Source organism: Arachis duranensis, chromosome 3, assembly GCF_000817695.3.
Source record: "Arachis duranensis cultivar V14167 chromosome 3, aradu.V14167.gnm2.J7QH, whole genome shotgun sequence".
Taxonomy (NCBI): domain Eukaryota; kingdom Viridiplantae; phylum Streptophyta; class Magnoliopsida; order Fabales; family Fabaceae; genus Arachis; species Arachis duranensis.
In genome coordinates, this window is record NC_029774.3 from 128,226,352 (window position 1) to 128,240,985 (window position 14,634).

At 32.4% G+C, this 14,634-nt stretch overlaps 3 protein-coding genes across 7 annotated transcripts; 2 read left to right on the forward strand and 1 right to left on the reverse strand.

Moving 5' to 3' along the window:
• Positions 1–3,266: 3,266 nt before the first annotated feature.
• Positions 3,267–6,203, forward strand: LOC107481614 (protein DETOXIFICATION 16). Its single transcript, XM_016101884.3, has 8 exons — positions 3,267–3,408; positions 3,981–4,196; positions 4,449–4,993; positions 5,086–5,172; positions 5,255–5,311; positions 5,400–5,757; positions 5,847–5,933; positions 6,039–6,203. The coding sequence occupies exons 2-8, from the start codon at positions 3,999–4,001 to the stop codon at positions 6,102–6,104; spliced, it is 1,398 nt and encodes a 465-aa protein (XP_015957370.1). The 5' UTR covers positions 3,267–3,408; positions 3,981–3,998; the 3' UTR covers positions 6,105–6,203.
• Positions 6,204–7,256: 1,053 nt separating this feature from the next.
• LOC107481903 (protein DETOXIFICATION 16) lies at positions 7,257–11,234 on the forward strand. 2 transcript variants are annotated; one of them, XM_016102253.3, is made up of 8 exons: positions 7,257–8,021; positions 8,265–8,809; positions 8,882–8,968; positions 9,060–9,116; positions 9,194–9,432; positions 9,546–9,664; positions 9,753–9,839; positions 11,067–11,234. In XM_016102253.3, exons 1-8 carry the CDS (start codon positions 7,725–7,727, stop codon positions 11,115–11,117), a joined length of 1,482 nt encoding a protein of 493 aa, XP_015957739.1. In that variant the 5' UTR covers positions 7,257–7,724; the 3' UTR covers positions 11,118–11,234. The 2 variants fall into 2 exon arrangements, with proteins under 2 accessions (XP_015957739.1, XP_020994952.1); XM_021139293.2 differs by having other exon boundaries at positions 8,265–8,524.
• Positions 11,233–14,634, reverse strand: LOC107481904 (cyclin-dependent kinase D-1). Of its 4 annotated transcripts, none has more exons than XR_001590658.3 (7): positions 14,313–14,634; positions 13,530–13,828; positions 13,349–13,457; positions 13,013–13,138; positions 12,536–12,771; positions 11,893–12,452; positions 11,233–11,744 (listed from the first exon to the last, which is right to left on the reverse strand). XR_001590658.3 is itself a non-coding variant. In XM_021139295.2 (7 exons), exons 1-7 carry the CDS (start codon positions 14,415–14,417, stop codon positions 11,725–11,727), a joined length of 1,134 nt encoding a protein of 377 aa, XP_020994954.1. In that variant the 5' UTR covers positions 14,418–14,634; the 3' UTR covers positions 11,233–11,724. The 4 variants fall into 4 exon arrangements, 3 of the variants coding, with proteins under 3 accessions (XP_020994954.1, XP_052115028.1, XP_052115027.1); XM_021139295.2 differs by having other exon boundaries at positions 12,214–12,452; XM_052259068.1 differs by lacking the exon at positions 11,233–11,744 and having other exon boundaries at positions 11,755–12,452; positions 14,351–14,634.

Sequence of the window (14,634 nt, forward strand, 5' to 3'; positions counted from 1 at the left end):
TGGGGGAGGAGGAGGAGAAAGGGGAAAGGGGAGGGTATTTTTGTCCAAAAAAATAAAAAGGACGATTTTAATACGAAAAAAAATGTTAAGGACGATTCTAAATCGAAAATTAGATCAAGGACGGATTCGATTTCGACCCTCAACGTGAAGGACCAAAACAATACTTATCCCTTAATTTTAGGGCTCTCATATTAACAAGATATGGTGCATGGCCGTAAACGTATAAACTGCCAAGAATAGTAAAAAAGTATTTTGTAGATGTGCTCTAAATGTTATCCTAAAAGTATAAGAATTAAATAATTTATTCTATCACACTTTTATAAAATTATCATCCACTCGACTTAAGTTAAAGTTCAAATCTTTTTGAATATTTCAAAAATGCAAATTATTTTTCAACCTCTCTTTGTTCTTCTCGATTTCTCTAAACTTAAAACATGTGAAAAATTATTGTATTTCAAATTTAGTCGCACATTAATAGAAACTATGAATTCTTAAGCCTTTTTTTTGTCACTAATTCTTAAGCCTTCATAATATGGAATGTGATATTTTGGGAAAATAAAATTCAAATAGGCTAATGAGCTCTCACATGCACATATGAATTAGACTTGTTTTGGCACTGGGTTTCTATTTTGCTAATTGGACTCAAAAAAAGTAAGAGTAACGTTATATATTAAAGTTTTTTTTATGAACTAAGTCTAATTAAATTAAATAATAAAATTTAGAATAATATTAACTATAATTAATTTTTGTTATGTTAAATTAACTTAATTGATCTTAATTAACAAAAAGACTTAAATGTGAGTTTGTTTGAAATGTTTGGAATTAGATTTTACTCAAGAGTTAAATTCTTTTTCTTGCTTTGGAACAACTAAAAATGAATAATTTGAATTTTTTGAGAATTTTAATTCTCATTTTTCTTTTATTTATAAATCAGATTAAAAGGGGTCTGATTTTCAAATCAATTCTCATACTCTTCAAATTTGAATTATATTCCATTAATATATTGTAGTCATTCCAAATCATGGAATTGAGTTTCAAATAAAAATGAATTCTTTTCTTAAAGGAAATAGAATTCTTTTCTCATGTTAAATAGTTTTCAAATAAGCTGCAGTATTATTCAACTAAGCAATATGAACGTTGAAAAACATTAATCATGGTTGGTGATAATAATGATAATTGAATGAACATTAATGATGGTTGGTTAGGCTTTATTAAAGAAAGATAAACTTATTGGGTAAACCACAAAAAATACACTCGAATAATTTTGTTGTTGACAAAAATGTATTTAAATTTTGTTATTAATAAAAATGTTTTCAAATAATTTTAAAACGTTATAAAAAATGCTTAACATTAAATATGTATTCTCCAAAAATGATTTAAAAATTGAATTTTGATACGATTTTTTGTAAATATGATTAGAAAAATGAGATATTTTTATCTTTAAAATTTAGTAATTTTTGCTAAGTATATATTTTTTATGGTTTTTTTTGTCAACAACTAATAATACTTTTAAAAAATAAAAAATATAGAAAGCAAATTTTTATCATTTTTTAAATAGTTATATGAATATTTCTATAAAATTTTAGATTAAATGTATAAGCGGTTTGTCAAATATAAAAATCATTTGCCACTTACAAAAAAAAAATTTAAGCATTTTTGTCATATTTTAAAATTATTCGAAGATATTTTTGTTAATAATAAAAATCAAATGCATTTTTGTTAATGACAAAATTGTTCGAATATATTTTTAGTAATTTATCCATAGATATTTATATAAAGAATGCATCATATAAGAATAAATTTTTTACAAGAGAATATGAGAATTTATTAGATTGATTCAGTAATTAAAATTAAATATACCTAATAAATAATATATAAATAATGTATTATAGTTATTAAATTCATATGACAATTCATTTAAAGTTATTGCATTTATAGCCATTATCTTCGATTTTTATTAAAATATACTTAATAAATAAATAAATTTAAAAAAACTACTAAGAAATGCTTTTTAATTTCCACTATAAAACTCTTTTTATCTCTCTTTTAATTTTCACCAACAAAATAATTAAACCACGACGCTTTTAATTTACTTGGTAGAAAAGCTAATAAGATGTATGAATAATAGTAGAGAGCATGATCAAGTCAAATAACAAAGTTGAATAATTTGTCACTAGATAATCGTTTTCATAATATTCCACAATTCATTGTCTAATTATTTTATTTTTCTAGTTATAAAGTGTGATTGATTCTTATATCAATTATCTCAAAAATAACGTTATAATCTATATTGAAATGCAACATTTTTAATTATATAATTTCATTTTTTTAAATGTATTGTTTGTATATGATTTTTTTAATTATTTTATTTTTTACAGTTATATAAAATTTAATTATTTTAATTTATTTATTAAATATATTTTAATAAAAATTAAAGATAATAGTTATAAATACAATGAATTTAAATACATTGTCATATGAATTTAATGACTATAAATGTATAATCTATAGAATTTATCTATCTTATATTCTTAGAGCACATATTAAAATTATAAAATTAATTTTTTTTATTAAAAATATAAAAATTTAAGTTTTTAATGTATTCATTTGACATTTATTAAATGAAAATATTTAAAATTTTTCACTAATAGTAAATTTATCATGTGTTCTTAAAGTATTTATTAGCTAAATCTTTGTTTATAAATCATTTATTAAGTATATTTAATTTTAATCATTAAAAACAATTTAATGATTATAAATATGAATTTAATTTCAATGCAATGTAAAATAATTTTATACGTATATCTAATTATGTAACATCACATCACTAAAAATAACTATTTTTCACATTGATAGCATAAATAGTTATAAAAAAAACAGATATAATTACATGACTGTATAAAATATTTTATAGGTTTAATTATTCTATTGGTCCTTATAGTTTCGTAAAATTTTCAATTAGGTCCATATACTTTTTTTTCCTTTTAATTGAGTCCTTGCACCAATTTTTTTTCAATTAGGTCCCTTTTAGTAGTAATTGGTTTAATTTTATTGGGACCCAAATAAAAAAAATTGGTGCAAAGACCCAAATAAAAGAAAAAGAAGTGTAGAGACCTAATTAAAAATTTTGTAAAACTATAAGAACCAACAAAATAATTAAATCTATTTTATATTATCAATGCATCAAAATTAAATTCTTATAAATACATTCTCTCATTTTTGTATAAAAAGCTCATTATATATATACATAACACTGGACGAACACAAAACACACACATACATACACAAGCAAATTCTGTTCCATAATCTCTCTTGTGCTTTTTCTTTCTTTCTTTGAACTAAGGCACCAAGCCTTCGACTTGGCAAGCCTTGCTTGCAATTTTGTTAAGAAGAAGAACAAAGTCGTGCGTAAGTATTTTAAGAATATTGTTGTGTATAGTAACTTCTATGATTCACATATAATTTTGGAAGATTTTTGTGGAAATTATTCTACTTATAAATAAAACGATAATAAATTATTGAAGATTGTGTCTACTATGGTTCGTGATAAATTTATTTTAATATTTTTGTAATTTATTTATCTACAAATTTTATTTGTATTGAAAGTATCTAAAATATTATTTTAGAATTTTATTTTCCAGCATATTTATCATTGGTTTTCATTCCATAATCCTTAAATCAGTACCAACGAAGGTATTAACCAACCGCCTAACTAGCATATGAACTGCAAAAGTAACTAGAATATTATTTTAATAAACATATTTATCATCGGCTTTCACTCCGTAATTCGCCCCCCCAAACCGATTATGCTCTTTGTATTAAACATACATGCGCCTTTATGACTCCAACGAAATAACGGCACTCAAAATTCTTCTAAACCGAATTCCCTGACACATACACTGCATTTGCATTGCATTCCAAATAGGAATGAAATCAGAATACTTCATCATAACGTCTCCTTCTTTGTTTATAATTGCCAGCCATCTTCATCTGAAGGCATGAAAATCCCAAGAGAGGCAGTTGTTGAAGAGCTGAAGAGACAGCTATGGCTGGCAGTGCCTCTCTGCTCAGTGGCTTTCCTGCAATACAGTCTCCAGACCATCTCCATCATGTTTGTTGGTCATCTCGGTACTCTCCCTCTTTCCGGAGCTTCCATGGCGACCTCCTTTGCCGCCGTTACAGGATTCACCTTACTGGTAACTGGTAACAATAGCGTAGATAATTTTGTTTTTATTTTCAATAACTCGAGTCTCCATGTATTATAAGAGACGAAAATTTATTATTTTTTAGTATTATTTAGTTATTAATTTAATTTTTTTAGTTTAATAATTTAATAATATATTTTATTATATATTTATAATTAACTAATAATAAAAAATAATAATTTTGATGATTTGTTTAACATTTCTTATTAAATAAATAAATAATGTGTGCGTGTGTTTGAGCAGACAGGATTAACCGGTGCACTGGACACATTTTGTGGACAATCGAATGGGGCAGGGCAGTACCAGATGCTTGGCATACACTTGCAGAGATCCATGCTTGTTGTTTCAGTCGTCAGTGTTTTCGTCGCCATCATCTGGGCCAACACGGAGCCTATTCTAATTGCGATGCGCCAAGACAAAGCCATAGCCAACCAAGCTGGCAAGTATGCCCGCTGCTTGATCCCAAGCCTCTTCGCGCATGGCCTTCTTCAGTCCATTCTCAGGTTCTTGCAAACCCAGAGCATTGTCTTCCCAATGGTCATAACCTCTGCACTTGCGGCGCTGCTCCACATCCTTCTCTGCTGGCTTCTTGTATTCAAAACTCCCCTGGGGAGCAGGGGGGCACCCATATCTATTTCCATATGTTATTATCTGAATCTTCTCTTCATCTCCTTCTATATCAAATACTCTTCTTCTTGCAAACAATCTTGGACTGGCTTTTCCAAAAAGTCCCTAAATGGAGTCTTCTCCTTCCTTAAACTTGCTGTTCCTTCGGCTCTTATGCTCTGGTAAGCGATAGTTTTCTCAACTGTCCTAATGTTTTTCGCCGATATGATCATCCTCACCAAGCCTATGATACAGCTGGTTTTGTTTTGAGCAGCCTGAAAGTTTGGACATTCGAACTCGTAGTTATCTTGTCTGGTCTTCTTCCGAACCCAGCATTAGAAACTTCAGTTCTTTCAATATGGTTAGCATCTGGGACTGGACTGCACCTTATCGTATAAATTTCATTGATACTCCCTAAGAACGTTCTTGATATGCCTTTTCAGCCTTAATACATTTACTTTAGCTTGGATGATCCCTTTTGGATTCAGTGCTGCTGTAAGGTACTTACGATACTCAATAAAGAAAGTAAGAAACTCTGCTTGACTTGGAACTTGAATTTTAAAGCATAGCCATTAATGATTGATGCAGCACACGCGTGTCGAATGAACTAGGAGGTGGAAATCCAGAGGCAGCACGGGTAGCAGTTGGCGTGGTGTTATGCATGGTGTTCATTGAAGGGATCTTGTTAGCTTCAATCATGATTATGCTGAGGAACATGTGGAGCCGTATTTACAGTAATGACAAACAAGTAATCAGAGATGTGTCGGCGACGACGCCAATTCTGGCAGTTTCGTGCTTTCTAGATGGAATACAAAGTGCACTTTCAGGTATTGCTTCAGGATGTGGGTGGCAGCGAATAGGTGCATATGTGAATCTTGGCTCATTCTATCTTGTGGGCGTTCCTTGCTCTGTCCTGTTAGGATTTGTTGCGCATATGAAAGCCAAGGTAATATACTTGTACTAATATCTTTCAATCATGATGCGGTTATTTCTTTTGCTTAGCTTAGTTTGTGAGTTGTGAGTTGTGACTAACAGGGGCTGTGGTTGGGGATCATAGCTGCATTCGTTGTGCAAGTAACATTTTACGCTATCATCACCATTCGAACCAGTTGGGACCAACAGGTAGGACATCAATTAGCTTGGATTTCTTACATGAATATGCTCATCATTCTCGTTCTCCCTTTTGAACATTATCATGTGTCTAATATATAATCATACTAATAATAGGCAAGGATAGCTGAAAGCAGAGTTAAGGAGTCAACCATGTCGCCAAAGACAGAATGTGAAGTCTAATACAGTAATACATACATGCATTGCTGACTCATATCATGAAGCAGAGCATGTTCCCCTCAAAGAATGTTTAAAAAAATTATCATTATTATCGTAATAAAGGATCCTTTTGAGTTTTATATTAAAAAAACTAACATATAATAATAAATATCTTGTTAAATTTGATTTTCCAAAAACGAAAAATAAATAAATAGATATATCAATTCAATAAATATATCACTAAAATAACAAATTTTGTTATATGTTAAATGAGTTACTTTCATAAAGACATTTTCTTATGAAGGTAATATTATGAACTTTTAAATCGTGTAGTAAATTTGATATTTTTCTTTTACAATTGAATATTTAATTAAATTGGTGTATTAAAATTTTTTTTTTTTTATATATGACTATACATACATGTAGCTATTTTTTTTCTTTTTCTTTCTCTTCTTCTTTCTTCTCTTTTGTTATCTTCTTTTAGGTTTCTTCTTCCTTCTTCTTCTTCTACTTCTATTCCTCTTTTTTCTTTTTCCTCATCATCCTTTATCGTTGTCCGTCTTTTTCTTCTTCGTCTTTTTTTATATATGTTCAAGAATAATATTGGTTACAAAAATTTTGATACACAATACAAAAAATTTTAATATACAGTATAGAAAAATTAATGCTTAATACAACTGAATTTTTGTACTATATCCATAAATTTATATGTTATATAAAAAAAATTTATGTTAAATGTAAAAATTTTGGTGTTCTATAACAATTTCTGTGCTATATAATAAAAATTTTTGCGTAAAAACATAGAATCATGTGATAGATGTTTGCCTTTTCTTTATTGCACCTTGGTTGAATTTAGTTATAACAACATGGTACCTATTTAAATGAAGATGCTAAAAACATTTTCTTACGAAAATTTTTGTATTAAAAATGTATTTTGTTTATTTAGCCACACTTAAGAAAAAATACTTTTGTAACACATCAAAATCAAACCATACAATTCATTAGCTATTGATTTAAAAAAAAAAACATCTTCGTACGAAAACAATTGTAAAATTTTCATGGTCATATCTACCTAAAAACATTTCCACACGTAGCATTTGAAGTGTTATGTCAGTTTAGAGCGTTAGTATATGAAATGAAATTAATGAATACTAAATGGCAGAACGCAGAAGGCGGAATAGTTTAATCAAATATTTAATTATAAAAGAAAAATTGAATTATTTATGTTAGGAGGAAAACAGGACTTACTTTTAAGCGAAATAAAAGTAAGAAATTTAAACAACAACGAAAATTCATTACCAAGAAAGAAAACTGTACTAGTATTTAACTGCGTTTACATATAAATCAACAGTAACAAGCATTTATATATAGATCCTTAGTTAGAGTGGCACAATTGCACAAGTTGACAAGTATCCTATGCCTGCATAAAAGAGATACCTGTTGGATAATTATTTAAGGATAAAGAGTTGATCAGAGTGTAGATGAAATCATAAAATAAAATATCTAAAGATGTAACAAGATGACAATGAAGAAAGTCGTTTTCTATAAAATATCGTGGGATTGGCATCTTTATTGTCTTGTAGTGTTCAGTCATGGTTATGCCTTACGCGAATGTGTTTGGATCTGCTCTCTATCGGGTAAACAATGGATAGAGAAGGTGGAAAGGGATCTCTGGAGCCTCTCTTGGAAAAGATCACAGTGGAAAGTAGGCTCAAGGTTGATGATATTGAACTAAAGAAGCACAAGGCAATAGAAAGAAGAGAAATCTTTGAAGAGGCAAGAAAGCAGTTATGGCTGGCAGGTCCTTTAGTAACCGTCTCTCTGCTCAATTATGGCCTGCAAGTCATATCTGTTATGTTCGTAGGTCATCTCGGTCAACTCCCTCTTTCCGGTGCTTCAATGGCTACTTCTTTTGCCTCTGTCACCGGTTTCAGCTTATTGGTAGGTTAGGTAACTTGCATTGTGTTTTCCTTAGTTATCATCATTATTCATTTAAAAAAAAAACTCGCGTTTCTAGTTGTCTTTATCTGAACTTGATAATTAAGAATTGTTAGATGATTTCATATGTTTGATTAAATTGTTATCTAATGATTTTCTCTTCATATACGAAAATAACTACACATGAGTTTTCAACTTTTGTTTTTTTTGTTTGGTTTCACTGAGATGTTATCACTTCACAAATAGACGGGAATGGCAAGTGCCTTGGACACCTTATGTGGGCAGTCATATGGAGCAAAGCAGCATCGTATGGTAGGCATACATATGCAGAGAGCCATGCTCATTCTCATGATTCTTTGCATACCCCTTTCAATTATTTGGGCAAACACAGCATCCATTCTAACTGCTCTTGGCCAAGATCCTCAAATATCTTCAGAAGCTGGACAATATGCAAAGTTTATGATTCCGAGTCTTTTCGCCTATGGTCTCCTGCAGTGCCTCAACAGGTTCTTGCAAACCCAAAGTCTTGTGTTTCCAATGCTGTTCAGCTCTGGAGTTACCACTTTGCTGCATATTCTTATATGTTGGATTATGGTATTCAAATCCGGGCTGGGGAACAAAGGAGCTGCCATAGCAAATGCTATATCGTACTGGTTGAATGTCTTCATCCTGATGCTTTATGTCAAGTTCTCACCTTCGTGTTTGAAAACATGGACTGGCTTTTCAAGAGAAGCATTCCATAACATCCCTTCTTTTACGAGGCTTGCCATTCCTTCAGCCGTTATGGTTTGGTAATTGTGTCATGTTCTCTTACTACTTTCTTACCAGCAATTTCTAACACCTCTTATTTTTGTTCTCAACAGCCTGGAATCATGGTCCTTTGAAATGATGGTTCTCCTTTCTGGCCTTCTCCCAAATCCCAAGTTAGAAACATCGGTGCTTTCTATCTGGTTAGTTAGTGTCACGTTGACATTTTCTTTCAACATATTTTCATGCATATGTATTTATGTTTAGCAACCGGTTTTTTGTTTAATTAATCAGTTTGAACACTTCAACAACCGTTTGGACAATCCCATTTGGACTCAGCGGAGCAGTGAGGTGAGAGCAACTCTTTTTCAACTCTCAAACTTCGATGTAGTTAGAGTAATATGCTTCATGCTTGTTAATGTTTGCAGCACTCGTGTCTCGAATGAACTAGGAGCTGGTCATCCAAGGTCTGCACGTTTAGCTGTGTATTTCGTCTTTGCAATGGCCATGGTTGAGGGCATCTTTGTTGGGGCAATGATGATTTTGATACGCAATATCTGGGGCTATGCATATAGTAATGAAGAAGAAGTGGTCACATATGTAGCAACCATGTTGCCTATTCTGGCAACATCCATTTTCCTGGATTCACTTCAATGTGTTCTTTCAGGTTTTTATTTTTTAGTTTTTACTTCCCACACAGAAAGAATGCTTCTACAACAAGGTGTCTATGTATGAACATTTTTTTATATGATATTGTTTGGTGTAATAATCTTCGTTTAGGTACGGCTAGAGGATGTGGTTGGCAAAAAATGGGTGCTCTGATCAATCTAGGATCATACTATTTAATTGGGATACCAGCAGCTATCTTATTCGCTTTTGTATTTCACATGGGTGGCAAGGTAAAACAAACAACAACACTCTTCACTGTTATTCACAGCTTAATAATGATTCAGATTTCAAGAAAAACAAAAATGTGATTGTATGTAGGGGCTTTGGCTGGGGATCATATGTGCACTCATTGTTCAAGTGTCATGTCTTCTTATCATTACAATACCCACTGATTGGGAGGAAGAGGTGAACGTTTCCCTTGAGATGTTTTCATTAAGAGAAAAAGTGTAAATAACCATTTTGGCACCCGAAAAATCCTGATTTTGACAAAATGAATCCCAAAAAGTGTTAACAACAAAATGATCCCTAGAAGGTATATTTCACTTGATAAAATGATCTAAACATTTGGTAAATAGTTAATTTACTCAGTCAACCTTTAATTATTTATAAAATTACTAATATATAAAATATTCTCTCTCTTCACTCAGCACCTTATCCAACTCCATTTCCATTTCCATTTTCGTGTCACACTATTGTTATCACCCCTTTCTCATCCCCATTTCCATTCCATGCCTCAACTCATCCCATTGCCATCAACCCAACTGCCATCATCGTCAAATCATCACAAAATTGAACCAAGTTCCACTAATATATTTAGCAGCTTCTTTTCCCAAGTTCATAATCTCTTTTACAATAGAAACACCCAATTGAACCATAACTAATCCCAGTCACAATATATTACTTGTAGGAAGAGTTGTATTTTTTTGTAAAACACTAATTAAAAAGATGCATAACAAAAAATATGAAATTTATTTGCAAAGATAAAAAATCTCAGACTTCTAGCTCAAACCTAAAATTTTTTACTCCTAGATGCACTATGGGTTTCGGTTTACGATGTTGGTTGCTTTGTGAGTTGTTGTTATTGTTGATAAGGATGAGGTAAAGGTGACGGTGGAGGTAGAGTGACAATAGAGTAGATTGTTGATGTCCATGGTGATAAGTGGGTGGCGGCAGTGGATGAGTACTAGGGGTTTGTGGTGGTCAATGAGGGACAAGGGGAGATGCTAGTGGGTGGGAAGGGGTGACAACAAAAACATGGGGACTAGTCATGCTGATGAAGGGTGGGAATGGTGGGAGTGAGGAGCTGGAGAAATTAGTTGAGAAGGGAGAAAGAAAATGTAAGGATATATTTGAAATTTCACAAGAAAATACAGAAGTCTATCAGTAATTTTATTAATTTTATAAATAATTAACAGTTGATTGAGCAAATTAACTATTGACTAAATGTCCGGGTCAGTAAAATATGTTTTAGAGGTCATTTTGTGGTTACTATTTTTTGGAGTTCATTTTGTTAAAATCTAAATCCTTCGATGCCAAAAAGACTATGTACTCAACGAAAAAACATTTAAGATGTGGGTCTTTAGGATGATGATAATATAGTTAAACATTCCTGGGATGGTGTTTCATTTTCAGGCAAAGAAGGCTAACGACAGCGTCTGTGTGTATGACAGCATATTGTCTTGAGACAAATTTGATCATGCCATTCAAGAATAAAACCAGCTTTGCAAGAAATTCTTGTTCGAACTTAGAATACTTTTTGTTAGTAAATAGCTTGAAAAAGAAAATGCAGTAGGAGGGGTTGATGACATAGGTATATAATTAATGTATATGATAAAGTTTGCCTCTCAAATACTTGTCTTCATAGGACCGGATGAATATGGATTGAGAACCATAAATTACAAACTTAAGCATCATACCTGACATGTCAGCACTGAATTAAAGGCGGTGAAGGGCTTTCATGGACTCTCGAGTATACTAATTCTCGGAAAGCATGAATAAGAGAATTGAAAGGAGAGGAGAAAACATGCTGTTGTTATTATAATTCTTATTTTCTCTTCTTCCGTATAGGCTATAGCAGTTACTTTTGGGTCACTGAATTACAAATAATATTCAATTCTTCTTCCTTTAAAGTTCTACAAATAAGCCATGAAGTCTACTCCAATGCATTTCATCAAAAGCATTCTATTCTGCCCCTCTTGTCTTATTATACTTGGGCTAATGGCACGCCCAGAGAATACTGAATATTCATTCATTCATTCTGGTTGTTGAAATTCTAGATCTAATTTTCTTTTTAAATGTAATCTGTCAGCACTGCAGCACAAAAACAATGAAATCATATTAAATTAAAGCATTTATAACTAGAAAATAAATTCAATCAAACATCTGACTCATTCCTTCGAAGTTTCAATATTATTTAATAGGATACTACAAACATATCATGCTAACAAAAGCATATTACCATTTATCATATCAACACATTGGTCTCATCATTGCAGATAGCAATTCACTAGAACAATATTTCATCGTGGTATGTCATAATATGCTTTTGTAACCTGGATATTCTCTTCCACCGATATTGTATTTAGCGAAAGGTTTGGGATACATGAGCAAGCCGAAACATCAAGCATGAATATCATCCATGAATATTGTGTAATGTTTGTCTCCACTTTGGATTGATTCGGTGATCAATATTGTTTTTACCTGTTAATTGTAGGTCTATCTGGAGATTTTAATGCAAAGATAGAAAAATCTACTGACATTGGAACTGGTTGGTTCTTGCCTGTATTATCACCAACTGTCTGTCTGAAATCACCGAAATTTCCATCATCATCCTTCACTCCTTGAAAAGAATTTCCTTCGAACCCATCACGCCCAGGCATCACTCTCCTAGACTTTCTTGGAGGTGATAACACAGTAGGACCCTGCTGCAAATCAAAATCAGAAGCCCTAGATTCCTTCTTTGGGGCTGGCCTAGGGAGCTTCTCTGGATCTGTGGGCAGAGGTGCAGAAGAAAAGTATCTAAATACAAAAAAAAGGAGGATAAATTAGGGAGAAAAGAACATTGCTGATGTCTTAAAGGGAAAGTGAAGGAAGGCACATACCTGTGCTCTAGTGCCTGCTGCACTGAAATTCTAGCTTTTGGATCATATGTAAACATCTTTGACAATAGATCTAAAGCATCGTCACTTGCTGTTGGAAACAAAGTACGCAAAGGGGGGGCAGGAACACATTGATATTCAACGTAATCTGGAAGATATACCATATCAGGCCACTGAGCAGGTGTCGGAGTGCCAAATGCTGCAAAAATCTTGCCTAACTGATCGATATCACTTGAACCCTGATAAATTATGAAAATAAACTAATGAGAAAAACCAGAAAACAGAATGTTAATTATTACCACACTAATGAGAATAAGATGGAAGCCTAAATCAACATTAATTATGCCTACATATATCAATTATAGCCAATAAATTATCAACTCTAAAACATTAAGCCTCATGTACTTTAGGACAAACAACCATTAACCACAAAGAATAGACCATATTACCTAGTTACCATGATAGTTTTTTTTTTTTCACCTGCAAAAAGGGTCGGCGGAGAAGAAGTTCAGCAAAAATACAAGCTGCAGCCCAAACATCTACCCCTGAACCATATTGCTTTGCACCAAATAATAGCTCAGGTGCTCTGTACCACCGAGCAAACACCTACTCATGTATAATACACAAAAGTATTGAGTGTATGGAATGTTGATCCACTAACAGAAAGTGCAAAGCACCGAATATATAGGATGCAAGTGAAACTAGTTTCTAGCAAGTTTCTAGCATCAAAACCGTTATTATTACTGAAAATCAATTCCTGTCATTTTGACATGCATGCACAATAATCCAGATACCAGTATGCATAGGTAAGCATACCTGATGTGTGAACCTTCTATCCGGACTTCCAAATATGCGTGCCAAACCAAAATCTGCAAGTTTCAGCTGTCCATGAGATCCTATCAACAAATTATTTGGCTTCATATCCCTGAAAATGTATAAGCAGAGTTTGAGCTCAGCATAACTACTTTGTACCAATCAAAACCTCATAATACCATACCTATGCAAAACCCATTTCTTGTGGCAAAAAGCAAGACCCTTTAGCGTCATTTGGAGGTAGGATTTTGTATCAGCTGGAGAAAGAAAAATATTTCGATCTCGTATGACAGCTTCAAGGTCCGTGTCCATGAATTCGAATACAAGATGTAAATTCCCTTTATGCGGGAATGCATCGATTAACTCAATAATGTTGGGATCTTTGAGCTCTTTAAGAAGTTTAATTTCTCTGAGTGCTGTAAAGTTGACCCCTTCTTTCTGCTTGCCAAGTCGAATTTTCTTAATCGCAACGGTTTGTCCGGTCTGTCAATGCAATGGATTCATTTTGATAAGAAACACAATGTGGTGACAATACTGCCAGTTTTATCATTGAATAAACGCATACAAAGTTTACAAAACCCATGCTGAAACTACTTAGAAAGCTTATGGATCACTTTCTCAAACTCAATGATCCACACCGTACATGACCCTTTCTAAATAATCATTTGTATTGAAGGAAGGAACGATGATTTGGTAAAGCATCCTAATCAAATTGTTGAGAAATAACCTCCTAGAATCAAATTCAGGAACCCAAAGCAAATAAATGCATGATTACTTTCCAAATTAAATATACCTATACAAATATGTATTTTCCTCTGATTTCAGTGAATTTCTTTGCACTAAAAAAAAAACAAATTTCACAACCCAGAAAACTGAACATACAATAAATCGTTCTTTTCACTGAAAAATCCCAATAAGCTTGTCCAAAAGCTGAATCAGATAGCAGAAGACAGTAGAGGGAAATTACGTGAGTATCAATGGCTTTGTATACAACTCCATAGGTACCTTCACCAAGGATTTCACGCTTCAGATACCTATCGGCGACCTTTTTGGAGGGATCCGGGTCTGTCATTTTTGTTGCTAATGCTAATTTCAGTTCAAAAATTGAGAATTTGCAAGTGGGTCATCTAGACAGCAAATTAGGGCTTTATCAGAAATGAAAATCGTTGAATCGCTGAAGCACTGAAAACGGCAAAATGGGCAGTGCCTGAAATCTAAAACGGCAGCATGCGAATGTTCCAAGGTTCACCCACAAATAATGCCATCGATAATAATCGTCGAATCTATAC

Coding starts and splice junctions, on each gene's coding strand:
- LOC107481903 (XM_016102253.3), top strand. CDS start 7,725: ATGGATAGAGAAGGTGGAAAGGGATCTCTGGAGCCTCTCTTGGAAAAG. Junction 8,022..8,264: donor TCACCGGTTTCAGCTTATTG/GTAGGTTAGGTA, acceptor CTTCACAAATAG/ACGGGAATGGCAAGTGCCTT. Junction 8,969..9,059: donor ACATCGGTGCTTTCTATCTG/GTTAGTTAGTGT, acceptor TTAATTAATCAG/TTTGAACACTTCAACAACCG.
- LOC107481904 (XM_052259067.1), bottom strand. CDS start 14,417: ATGACAGACCCGGATCCCTCCAAAAAGGTCGCCGATAGGTATCTGAAG. Junction 13,139..13,348: donor ATAGAAGGTTCACACATCAG/GTATGCTTACCT, acceptor ATACATGAGTAG/GTGTTTGCTCGGTGGTACAG. Junction 12,453..12,535: donor CAGCAGGCACTAGAGCACAG/GTATGTGCCTTC, acceptor TTTTGTATTTAG/ATACTTTTCTTCTGCACCTC.
- LOC107481614 (XM_016101884.3), top strand. CDS start 3,999: ATGAAAATCCCAAGAGAGGCAGTTGTTGAAGAGCTGAAGAGACAGCTA. Junction 4,994..5,085: donor CCTTCGGCTCTTATGCTCTG/GTAAGCGATAGT, acceptor TGTTTTGAGCAG/CCTGAAAGTTTGGACATTCG. Junction 5,934..6,038: donor GAACCAGTTGGGACCAACAG/GTAGGACATCAA, acceptor TACTAATAATAG/GCAAGGATAGCTGAAAGCAG.